Source organism: Gigantopelta aegis, chromosome 2 (assembly GCF_016097555.1).
Source record: "Gigantopelta aegis isolate Gae_Host chromosome 2, Gae_host_genome, whole genome shotgun sequence".
NCBI lineage: Eukaryota > Metazoa > Mollusca > Gastropoda > Neomphalida > Peltospiridae > Gigantopelta > Gigantopelta aegis.
The window spans coordinates 39,798,420-39,811,595 of NC_054700.1; the positions used below are offsets into that span (position 1 = coordinate 39,798,420).

Genomic DNA, 13,176 nt, shown 5'->3' on the forward strand with positions numbered 1-13,176 from the left:
GGTCCACTGACGGGGATCGATCCCAGACCGACCGCACACTGGACTACATCCCACCCCCTGGCTCATCCAGTGCCTGATAGATGTTACAAAAAGGTCTGTGATGTGTACTACCTATGGGAAAGTGCACATAAAGGTTCCCTTGCTGTTTTTGAGAGTGAATGGCCGGTGTGGTGACAGATGGTTTGTTTCTCCATCTGTCTCTTCTAATCATTATCCCATTTGTTGAAATTTAACCAAATGTTAACCCATAGTTTAAAATGTGCCGCATCTGGTTAAACAATGTTTCCTCTTGCCATTGGTGGGACGTATAGCCCAGTGGTAAAGTGCTCGTCTGATGTGCAGTCAGTCTGGGATCGATCCTCGTAGGTGGACCCATTGGGTTATTTCTCATGCAGCCAGTGTACAACAGCTGGTTTATCAAAGGCCTTGGTGTGTGCCATCCTGTCTACAGAATGATGCATATAAAAGATCCCTTGCTATTAATGGAACAAATGTAGTGGGTTTCCTCACTAAGACAGTGCGTCAAATTACCAAAATGCTCCAGTAGTGTCGTTTAACAAAACAAACTTTTTTTGTTCCTAGAGCCAATAATTAATAAATCGGTGTGCTTTAGTGGTGTCATTAAACAAAACAAACTTTTGTTTCCGAGTTACATGCATATACATATACCTGTATGTATGTGCAGCGTATGCACGCAGTGACTTTCACACTTAATTCATTTTTAGCCATCAGATTCTAGCCCTGTGGATTGCATGATCAAAGGTTCCACTTCATAGTTCCAAATCTGATGACCGTCATTGATTCCTTTCTAGTCGTACCAAGTTTTATACCCATTTTACGTCGTCCTGATCGGCGCTCAAGTGGTGGTTACCACTTACATCCTCGGGATCAGACCGTCTGGCTATTGATTTATTATCACCTGATTACCTCCCTTCTTTTAGAGAGTTCGCTACTCTTCTCGGCCAAGATGAATTGCTAAGATGGACCTCTTAACAAAGTGGCATGGGTTTCGATCAGGGGAGAAAAGCTTTTGTTGATTGATTTTACATTAATGGCTAAGTAACACGGGGGCTCTCTGAAGAGATTAGCCATATAGTAAACAGCCACTTGTCCAGGCTAGACACAGCTTTGGGTTGTAGTCATCATGTATACCCATGCGCAACTTGCAAGGGATGAGGTGCATGTAGTATGGTGGGCCTTTGAATCCATATACATGTAAGTCTGTTAAAAGAAGGGACAATTAAGGCATTTGGTCTGGTATGCATATTGCTTAATATCAACAAGTATAATGTATAGTTAATTAATAAAACGGTTAAATGTGACGGCTATTATATACAACGGGCGCAGCCATTTTGTACCATCTCAGTGAGTACGCCCTCTGGCGAGCTGGCGGTTACGTAATACTTAACGCATAACATCAGGAATGAGCCTCAGAACTAGAGAAAGACAGTCTACCTGGTTTTTGTGGGATGATAAATAGTCATACATTGCAATATTCTGTAATAATACACATCCCAGTAAGCCAGCAATATGTATATCCAGCACTATATATATATATATATATATATATATATATATATATACACAGTCAAACTTCGTTAACTCTAAGTTGAAGGGGACGACGAAATAGTTCGAGTTTCAGGGAGTTCGAGTGTTCGAAATTCGTACAGCAGACCTCAAAGTGAAACTGCATTGCAGTATTATCATTTCGTTGATATCAGATGTTAGCACATTTCTTCTGTACATATGATAAAACTAAGTAAATATTAACAGAAACAAGATAAATCCGATCAATTTGACGTACATCTCTATGTACTTTTATTGTATTAATTGACAGTAAAGTAAAAAAACCAAAACGAAAACTGAAAGCACGTACTTACATATAACCGGAAGTAAGTGATAAATTAAAGTTGATATATTTTTCAAATGTCAAAACAAGGCGGAACGTAACGTTGTAATAAATTAAAATACTGAATGTCGATTAGCACTAAGTACGTTTGTTTATCAAATAAAAAATACACAATATAAATAGCAAAATTATTGTAAATCACAAAAATCATTTTAAAAACCCTCACTAACATAGCGAGACATAACATAACAAATCAAAACGCTGTATGCCAAATAGCACTAGGTTATGTACTCTTTTTGTACATATAAAACATTCACAACAGTACAAAATAATTTATAGCTCTCAAATCACAAAGTACAAAGAGCAGAACTATCCGAAATTTTTTGTAATTAGAGATTGTTTGGCACACTTGCTTAAAAAATCGTCTTTCATTACTGTGTCTGTAATCTTGCACAGATTGAGCAGCATTTCTTCCGAATGTTCACAGTTCTGCAAACAAACAGCGTTAATTGTTATTACAACAGTTCTTTGGAGATTACAAGACTATCCGTACTTTGTGTAATGAGGCCCGCTGCCGTGTACAAACACCGACAACCCAATGCAGGCATGTAGGATCATTTCGTTCCACATAGTCGGCGATCTATTATTCTGTAATTACCGCGTGTATCATCGATAGCCGAGACCAGTTGGGGCACTCACGCTTGGCTTGGGTGACAATTCATTTTTCTTTAAAGTATTACTGGTACAGTTAAAAGGCTCAGTCACTCCACAAACTTCGAGTTTTGGAAGTGCAATATCCCTTATTTTTTTTATGGTGGGACCACAAAATTACTTTTACTTTGAGAGATAGAGTTTTTCGAATGTTCGAAGTTTGAGTGTTCGAAGTCTGTTATTACTAGTTTGTATAGCAGTTCGGCCGGGACCGCCGTTTCACTTCGAGAGATCAACGTTTACGAAAGATCGAAGTTTGAGTTATCGAAGGTCGACTGTATATATATATTATTTTTCAATACAAAATAAAAACCATTGTCAAAGTGGCCACACAACAAGTTGAAATAATTAACAATGTTTTGTCCATGCATTAACCTACGTACTGAAATGATACACGGAGTGTTTTCTTAATTAATTGGTCTATGCTGTTAGTTGCTTCTACCTGTGATTCCTGATTGTGTTTATTTGATTGGTAACCAGACGAGCCAATTAATTGACGCTGTCTAGACACAAAAATACATACCAGTATTGTGGAATATTATCTGTCGCCCCTAAAATGGTAATGGACATGGTTTATTACTGTAAATAGTTCTGTAAAACTATTGATTAAGTAGACTTTTCCATCTAAAACCACAGAACTGACCAATTACGTAGTCCCAAAGAAAAGAAAATTATCACTTGGGTATTGTGGGTTGTCGTTTTTGCTCCAACATAGCATATCAGTAGGCCTAACAGTGTACAGTTTTCCTTTGGATTATTTAACAGTGAAAAATACTATAACCCCATTTTGTTCCGTTAATGCAACTTGAAATATATTTAGTTAAATAGTTTATTATATTATTACGTCATTTATGCTCTTTTACAAGTCAGGTTGATCAAAGAGAAATGCCTTGTCGAAAATTACTGCTTTTGTTTACATTGTACATACAGTGTACAGTTTTCCTTTGGATTATTTAACAGAGAAAGATACTATAACCCCATTTTGTTCCGTTAATGCAACTTGAAATATATTTAGTTAAATAGTTTATTATATTATTACGTCATTTATGCTCTTTTACAAGTCACGTTGATCAAAGAGAAGCACCTTGTCGAAAATTACTGCTTTTGTTTACACTGTACATACAGGAGATGGTCAGGAGCTGACGTCACTTTGCCCCAAGATATCCCACCAGACGTCACAAAAACGAAACAAAATGGCTGCCCCCAGTTAGCAGGAATAATCATGTTTTTTTATTAACTCTAAAATTATGCGTTTTTCATTTGCTAAAGTGTCTGTATGTGTTGGTGGTCCGGGTATGCATCTTTCCAACACACAAGGCTCTTGTTTGAGTTGACCCTACCTTTAAGTGCTTGTTTTGCATCTCTATCCTGCACCCAGCCATTGGGCTTACCAGAGCCTGAGGCAGGATTTAGCTTAGTCGGTTGAGCACTCGCTTGAGGTGCTTGCGTTGCAGGATCGAACCACCTCAGTGGATCCATTTCAACTGATTTTTTGTTTTGTCTCGTTCCAACCAGTGCACCGCAACTGGTCAAAGGCCATGGTATGTACTTTCCCGTCTGTGGGAAAGTGCATATAAAAGATCCCTTGCTGCATTAAGAAAATGTAGCGGGTTTCCTCTGTTGACTAGAGTCAGAATTACCAAATGTTTGACATCCAATAGCTGATGATTAATATATCAATGTGCTCTAGTGGTGTTGTTAAACAAAACAACTGAAAAGAAAAACGAAAGAAAGAAATATTCTTTTTTATTAGCAGCAAGGGATCTTTTATATGCACTATCCCATACTCAGGGTAGTACATACCATGTACTTTGTTAACACCAGTTGTGGAGCGTATGGTTGGAATGAGAAATAGTCCAGTGGAGTTGATATTTGGTGTGTGTTTTAGAAATGTTGTCTTTCTTTGGTAAACCAGTCGAGAATGTTTTCTTTAAAATCATGTCATGCTTTGCCACAAGTTTCTGAGTTCGCTACTCAGGGGCCTAATTCACTAAAATCTCATAACTTTGCAATCTCACAGTGCAGTGCTAAAAGACTTGCAAAGAGGATGTTTTGTTGTCTAACAGAGCCTTATAGAGAGCTTTGTGAATTAGGTCCCAGTTCTAAAGCATATTATAAATACAGTAAATGTAGAAGTTGATAATCAATTTTAAATCAAATTTTGAAAACAAACTATTCTTTGCCAGGCACTGCATGCGCTTGACATTACTGAGTGCTAACTTGAATTACAAATTGTTTAATGACACCGCTAGAGCAGATTTTTTATTTATTTTTATTTATAGAATTAAAACAAATTCTCACTGCCATTCTTTCTCTCCTTTGAATTCCTTCTTATTTCTTCCATCTCATTTCTTCCCTATCTGGCAACACCTACATGTATCTTTCAGCTTCTTTTGCTGTCTACCTCCACATCCCAGTCCTTGTCTCAAAATCACAACAGGTGCTTGTCTCTTGTGATTGTCCATGTCACACACCTTCCACATTGATTAAGTAATCATCGCCTATTGGATGTCAAACATTTGTTAATTGTGATACTAGGTCTACAGAGGAAACCTGTTTCATCTTTATTTTAATTAGCAGCAAAGGATTATTTACATGCACTTCCTACAAACAGGACAGCACATACCATATGACCTTTGATATACCAGTCGTGGGACACTGGTTGTGATGGAAAAAAAAACGAATCAGAGAATGGGTCCACTGAAGGGATTTGATCCTTCGACCAAAAATACGTGTAGCTCAGGTGAGCGCTGTAGATGATAAAAACGAAGTCAAGTAGATGACTGAGGACAATAGATAACCATGTGTGACTGATGGGACCTCTTCAAGTCTCAGAGAATGGGTCCACTGAAGGGATTTGATCCTTCGACTTAAAATACCTGTAGCTCAGGTGAGCTCTGCAGATGATGAAAACAAAGTCAACAAGTAGACTCAGGACAGTAGATGACCATGTGGAAGAAAGGATGGAAATGGTTTATTTAACGTTGCACTCAACACATTTTATTTATGGTTATATGATGTCGAAATGACCATGTGTGACCGATGGGACCTATTCAAGTCTCAGAGAATAGATCACTGGAGGGATTTGATCCTTCGAATTAAAATACCTGTAGCTATGGTGAGCTCTATAGATGAAAATGAAGACAACACGTAGACTGAGGACAGTGGATGGATGACCAAGTGTCACTGATAGGACCTCTTCAAGTCTCCTCTCTGTTGTATCTTTGACTTGTTGCTCCGTACATCTCTCTTCATACATGTACACTTCCAGCCATTAGCCTCGGGGCAGCTGTCTATTTTGAGAACTTATTAATTTCAGAACAACTTTGATGTAAAGAAGATTTCTGCCACGAAGTGTTTGTCCACGTGGATAGCGCACTGAGTCTGTGAGGCTATTGCGGAAGTTAATGTATTATTGGTATTGATGATGTTTACTTTAATCAGACAATATACCGTGCCGTGTGCGATTCTGTCCTCCATGTATGTATGGTGATAATTAAATTTTCTGCTTTTCCACTGCACTTTTCAGCCATCTTAAGTTGCGTGGTCAGATCATGACAACTTGATTTAATTAATTTCTCAAGGAATGTTTATTGAGGAGGCCCTCATAAAAAAAAAAGGAGAAAGGAAGAAAAATAATATTTGTTCAATAACACCTCATCACATTTAAATAAAACGTGGTTATTTTAACATTAGTTCAGTAGAGAGGAAAAGGAAACCTACTATACCACCACACAGGCTACTCCTAATGTAAAAGCAGCAAGGGATCTTTTATATGCACTTCCTCTTAGACAGGACAGTACACACCATGATCTTTTATGTATCAATAATTGTTTGCTCCTGTGACCAAAAAACTAACAAATTCCCCCCCCCCCCCCCCCCCCCCCCCCCCCCCCCCCCCCCCCCCCCCCCCCCCCCCCCCCCCCCCCCCCCCCCCCCCCCCCTCCCCCCCCCCCCCCCCCCCCAAATAAAAAAAACCCAAAAAAACAAACAAAACAAACCCCACACCCTCAAACCTGGATACACTCAAAAATGTACAGTGAAACATCTCAAAGCCGGACCCTCTGTAAACCGGAATTTTCCCCAAACCGGAAATTTTTTATGGTCCTTTTTTAAATATCTGTACAGAAGAGAACCTTTCTAAACTGGATACCTCATAAAACCTGACTTTTTACTTGGTCCAGAGGGTGTCCGGTTTAGAGGAGTTACACTGTGCATGCACTATAGCAAGAACGCTAACTTAGAATGACTATCAGAGCTTACCATAGCCAAATTAACCAATGGCTAATCTTTACACAAAATAGCTACCACATTAATCTAGTATATGAGGCTTTTTTTTTTTTCTGTCTCATAAATCCACACTTTCTCATACATTCTCCACAATACGCAATATCATGAATATGTTTTTGGTCTAATCTTAATCCCCAATATAACCATTCATATCATGTCGCAATAAATAAAACATTTATGGTAATCACTGCTTGTCAATATGTCATGCAGTGGAACTTGTCTGCTCATTTCTGCGCTTCCATTATCTGACCGGCCTCGGTGGCGTCATGGTAGGCCATCGGTCTATAGGCTGGTAGATACTGGGTTCGGATCCCAGTCAAGGCATGGGATTTTTAATCCAGATACCGACACCAAACCCCGAGTGAGTGCTCAGCAAGGCTCAATGGGTAGGTGTAAACCACTTGCACCGACCAGTGATCCATAACTGGTTCAACAAAGGCCATGGTTTGTGCTGTCCTGCCTGTGGGAAGCGCAAATAAAAGATCCCTTGCTGCTAATCGGAAGAGTAGCCCATGTAGTGGCAACAGTGGGTTTCCTCTCAAAATCTGTGTGGTCCTTAACCATATGTCTGACACCATATAACCGTAAATAAAATGTGTTGAGTGCTTCGTTAAATAAAACATTTCTTTCTTTCCATTATCTGATGAGGTGGGATATACATGTACGTGTGGTGCAGTGGTAGATCACTCGCCTGAGGTGTTATCCAAGTTTGTTTTGTTTACCGATACCACTAGAGCACATTATATTTATTAATCACCAGCTAAATTGGATGTGAAACATTTTGTAATTTTGACATATAGTCTTAGAGAGGAAATCCACTACATTTTTCCATTAGCAGCAAGGGATCTTTTATATGCATGGCTCACAGACAGGATAGCACTTACCAAGGCCTTTGATATAACAGTTGTTGTGCACTGGCCAGGGGCCTAATTCACTAAACTCTTGCATCTTTGCGATCTCGCACTGCAAAGCTAAAAGACTTGCAAAGAGGATGCTTTGTTGTGTAACAGAGCCTATAAGAGACCCCTGTGAATTAGGCCCTGGAACGAGAAATGAGGTGTTATGGGTCATAGAATCGATTACCTACTTGTACAATGGACACTTTGTTCAGTATCTCATCGTGATTGGCTACGCAAGTTTCAGAGATTGCTACTTAATTTAAAAATATTAAAACAATAGTTGCTAATAAATATATGCCTACAGTGGACTCGTGTTTTTATTTCCCACATCTCAACTAGTGCCCCTGTGACTGCTACATAAAAAGGTGTGGTAAGTACTGTCCTTTGTCTTACTCAGCTTGCTGTGCTAGCACAACCAATATGCTATGCAACCTGAGTCATCTTCTCTACTGCATAATTGTCTTCCCTTGCCTGATGTATATATATCCATTTGTATTGGAAAGTGCATAGAAAAGTACCCTTGCTGCTTATTGGGTCGGACTCGGAGTAGCTTATGTGGTGGCAACAGATTTCCTCTCAGATTTTTTATTTGACCAGTTGTTGAAATCCTATGTTATGCATGGCGTATACCTACACTGCTTGACATCAACTCGACTGTCGAGTTGGTGGAAGTCTGAAAATGTGCACTGGCACACACCAGCCAACGCGACAGTGTAATTGAGGAAAAATTGGAGATTATTTAGACACAACTGTCACGTCTCTGCTCTGCACACACCTACTGATTAATGCCAACACGAATGTCGAGTCAGCATTAATCGGTAGGTGTGTGCCAGACATTACACTCCGAAATAGCCATAGTTTACAATGTGCTGAGGTGTTGTTGGACATTCCTTTCTTTTCCTCACTGTAATTGACACATGCATCAGTTGTGATCATGCAAGCACTCAGACCAAAGACATATATAGGCATGTGACACATCAAAGAACAGTTGAAAATACTTGACAATAATTACACTGAGATGTGTTTTGTTTGTGTGTTTTTTTTTTCACTCGTAAGTGGTTTGTTCCGTGTTGTAATTTCATCAGCAGTTTGATGGAGATTGTGATCAATACAAAATTGTTAAAATTAGTAGCAATACATGGACAGTGCATTAATGCAGGGGTATATGTTACGTGAATCATCACTGTGTTTTTTAAAGGGACAGACCCTAGTTTCAACCCGTGAAAATTAACACTAAGTTTAGTTAATCTACAAACGTGTAACACATTTGGATAAAGTTACCATTGAGTGAAACATAAGTCTGTGACTTTCAAATGGTGAAACACCCTCTAAAATAGACTAAAACTCGACTCCATAACTGTTACCTCTCAGACTCACGTGCATTTTTTAAAATATGAGAAATGCATTTTATGATATTAAAAACACTCAGATGACCAAAAACACTTCGAAAGTACGGAAATGGATAATCTAAACAATAAAATGTAAGTAAAATATGATTTCAGTTATCAAAAACGGCTCTAATAGTCAAAAATATGTCTTGGTGTTTAAAAATTAGGGTATGTCCCTTTAAGAATACTCAAACTCATTTTGAAGCTTAGTTACGTAGGAATTTATAGCACTTTGTCATGAAGGCTATGTTACATGAATGATCACTGGGTGAATTGAAGAGTACTCAAAGCATAGTTGTGTAATGGAGAATGTACGACGGGGTGTAGATGGGGTGTAGCTGGGGTGTAGATTCACGAGATGCTGAGGGAATGATTAATTGCTCCCCTAAGATTATGGGAAGGGTTTTAAGATATTGTCATATTGATACCATATAAACTGACATGCTAAGGGGATGTACAAATTACTCTACATGAACTAGTCTCAGGGGAATGAAAATAATTAGCTCCTCTTAAAGACCGGCCTCGGTGGCGCAGTGGTTAAGCCATCGGACTACAGGCTGGTAGGTACAGGGTTTGCAGCCCGATACCGGCTCCAACCCAGAGCGAGTTCTTAAGGGCTCAATGGGTAGGTGTAAGGCCACTACACCCTCTTCTCTCTCACTAACCACTAACAAACTAACAACTAACCCACTGTCCTGGATAGGCAGCCAAGATAGCTGAGGTGTGTGCTCAGGACAGCGTGCTTGAACCTTAATTGGATATAAGCACGAAAATAAGTTGAAATCAATCAATCCTCTTAAAGGGCCAGGTTGGTTGTTAGGTAGGAATACATAGTATGGTAGCCATAAAGAGAACTCAAAGCCTTATTAGGAGTGTAATTGGGGAATTTAAGGGAACTCAAAGCCTTATTAGGAGTGTAATTGGGGAATTTAAGGGAACTCAAAGCCTTATTAGGAGTGTAATTGGGGAATTTAAGGGAACTCGAAGCCTTATTAGGAGTGTAATTGGGGAATTTAAGGGAACTCGAAGCCTTATTAGGAGTGTAATTGGGGAATTTAAGGGAACTCAAAGCCTTATTGAGAGATTTATTTCCATGATACCCAGCATGTGTTGGTGACTGATTTAAAGGCATCTTAGTGGCTACTCTATGGTGATGACTTAGGATGTCAAAGCCAAACCACTTAGTGAAATTAACACTACTGAAACTCTAAATATAATGTATAAATTAACTGAAAGTGAAAGTACATGACATTGTACTAATAATATGTTTTAGTTGGAAAAGACATTTAAAATTCTTATAAACCTGGCTACAGATTTCCAAAGCTATCTTAAAACCATCATAGGGTATGACAACACTTAACACATGCCTTTGTGACATCATAACCTATGATGGTTTTACAAGATAGTAGTGCTTTAAAAATGTAGTAACAGGTTTTAGATTAAATATAGCAAAGTGAATACCACACTTAATTTTGCTATGTACCATGTTAGATACCATTTATCTTAAAACAGTGTTTAAAAATGTTTCTTGCACACCCGTTAGTGAGAGCACCATGCATTATTTTTAATAACATATGGGTTGTTAACAAACGTATATGTGTTAACAATTTCAAGATATACGACTGGCTGTTCCTAGGTGATGACCAGGTTACCAGTGCCATACAGCCAATGAAAAACAACTCAGTGGAAATATTACACTGTGACGTATAGTTAATCTGACAATCATGTGTCTGTGACATGTAAGTTGGCTACAAGTGCAACGGCTGTAAATAACCTTTAGTCGAAAAAGAAGTTAAAATTTGCTTAAAACCAATTTTTTGAGGATATGTAAGAAATAGAATAATACATTCGTGTCCGTTAGATGCCATTTGTTTAAAAACATATCAAACTTGCTTTCACTCGTTAGATACATTTTAAAACAACTTGTGAGATAAATGGTATCTAACGGTCAATCATGTATTATTCTCTATATCCAGCTAGCTTAAAATGCTTGTTAGATATGTTTTGAAATAACTCATTGTAAGATATATGTACATGCTAGACTCAGACTGTCAACTGTCACAACAAAGTTTGCCAACTTTCTGTTGGCAGTTGGTATTCTGAGTCAAGCATAATTGTCACTCATGTAGACTAGTATTACATATTGAAGAACAAACTACAAATGTTTGTAAACTATATTAATTTATTAACTCTGCAAATTAACTGTGTGTAAACTATATTAATGGTGTGTAAACTATACTAATGGTGTGTAAACTATACTGAGTAAACTATACTAAGTGAGTAAACTATACTAAGTGAGTAAACCATATTAACTGTGTCTTGTTTTATCTTTCCAGAGTCAGAGATCATGGGTTGAGAAGACATTTTTGAAGAGAACTTGTGTGAAGTTCATCAAGAGTCCCAGAGATGCAACGAAGTAAGAAACACGTCTTTCTCCACTATTATGTATTTAATTATTAGGTACTTTACGGCAAAAATGTTAGTTTTTAGAAGAATGTTTTTGTTAATTTTTTTTTTTTTAAGTAAAAAAAAAAAGAACAAATTTAATGGTTTTGTTTCCTTGATAACTAAATGTGTGTGGTGTAAATGCATCAGTAACTGGTGTATTTATATAAACGTATCATTATGGCATTTATCTAGTAATCATCTTAATCTGTATTGCATCTATATTTATATATAATCATTTACTCATACATGTGCCTTTAATTAATTTTCCAATTGATTGCGCTTCAGGTGAGTTAATAGGTATAGTACTATATATATACTGCAGATAAATTTCATTTGAACCAACTTTAACACAGTTAAGCTTCTTTAGTTTTTTTTTGCAATTGTTAAAATGCAGATCAGTTTGATGTATACTGAGTAATTAGTAAGGTAACCTACCGGCCTCGGTGGCGTTGTGGTTAGGCCATCAGTCTACAGGCTGGTAGGTACTGGGTTCGGATCCCAGTCGAGGCATGGGATTTTTAATCCAGATACTGACTCCAAACCCTGAGTGAGTGCTCCGCAAGGCACTTACACCGACCAGTGATCCATAACTGGTTCAACAAAGGCTATGGTTTGTGCTATCCTGCCTGTGGGAAGCGCAAATAAAAGATCCCTTGCTGCCTATCGTAAAAGAGTAGCCTATGTGGTGACAGTGGGTTTCCTAAAAAACCCAGTCTCAGAATGACCATATGTTTGACGTCCAGTAGCCAATGATAAGATTAAAAATCAATGTGCTCTAGTGGCGTCGTTAAATAAAACAAACTTTACTTTTTTTTTAGTACGGTAATTAACCGTAATAGGGTAGCTCTTTAAAGAGACTATCCTGAGTTTGTTGCTATTATAACATATTTTCGACAAATAGAAGGAAGGAAGGAAATGTTTTATTTAACGACGAACTCAACACATTTTATTTACGATTATATGGTGTCAGACATATGGTTAAGGACCACAAAGATATTGAGAGAAGAAACCCACTTTCACCACTTCATGGCTGGAACAAGAAATAGCCCAATGGGTCCACCGACGGGGATTGATCCTAGACCGACTATTTGGAACCTATCGCATGTTTAACATAAAAACTGACATTGGTGATATGAGGCAAGTATCTCATTACTGGTTGAGCCTTGTGTAGGAGACTGTTTCGTCTCTCCATCCATTTGAGACAGGACATGATATCCCAGGTAATGTCTATGAAGAACTGTTTAAGGATGATTTTTTCGACGAACCAGCTGATAATTGGGCTGATCAGTTCGATGATACATCAGATATCGACAGTTACATCCAAATAATTCAAAACCAAAACACCTGGTGTAAAAATCAATGTGATGTTAAAATTTTGCAAAAATTTGTGATCGAGAGTGGTGAATGTAAGCCTATCGAATCGATATCCCAATTGAGCTTTGTAATATTCCGTGTCGATTCTTTATTTCCATTAAAAAAATCAAATCGCGAAGATTATGAACCATCTTCCCTGACTTCTAAACTGTCTAGCTTTGACAGGCGATGAAATTCAAACATTGTGGGATTCCGGTGTCCTGGGTCGGAATAACCC

General features: G+C 38.1%; 1 protein-coding gene across 3 annotated transcripts in view; it reads left to right on the top strand.

Annotated features, from left to right (window-relative positions):
* The window catches only part of LOC121385351 (transient receptor potential cation channel subfamily M member 3-like), a 164,357-nt gene that overhangs the window by 65,824 nt on the left and 85,357 nt on the right, over window positions 1–13,176 (top strand). For all 3 annotated transcript variants that reach the window (XM_041515996.1, XM_041516005.1, XM_041516014.1), the window contains exon 3: window positions 11,474–11,553. In XM_041515996.1, coding sequence (XP_041371930.1) covers window positions 11,474–11,553 — 80 coding nt within the window. The remainder of the gene's footprint in view (window positions 1–11,473; window positions 11,554–13,176) is intronic.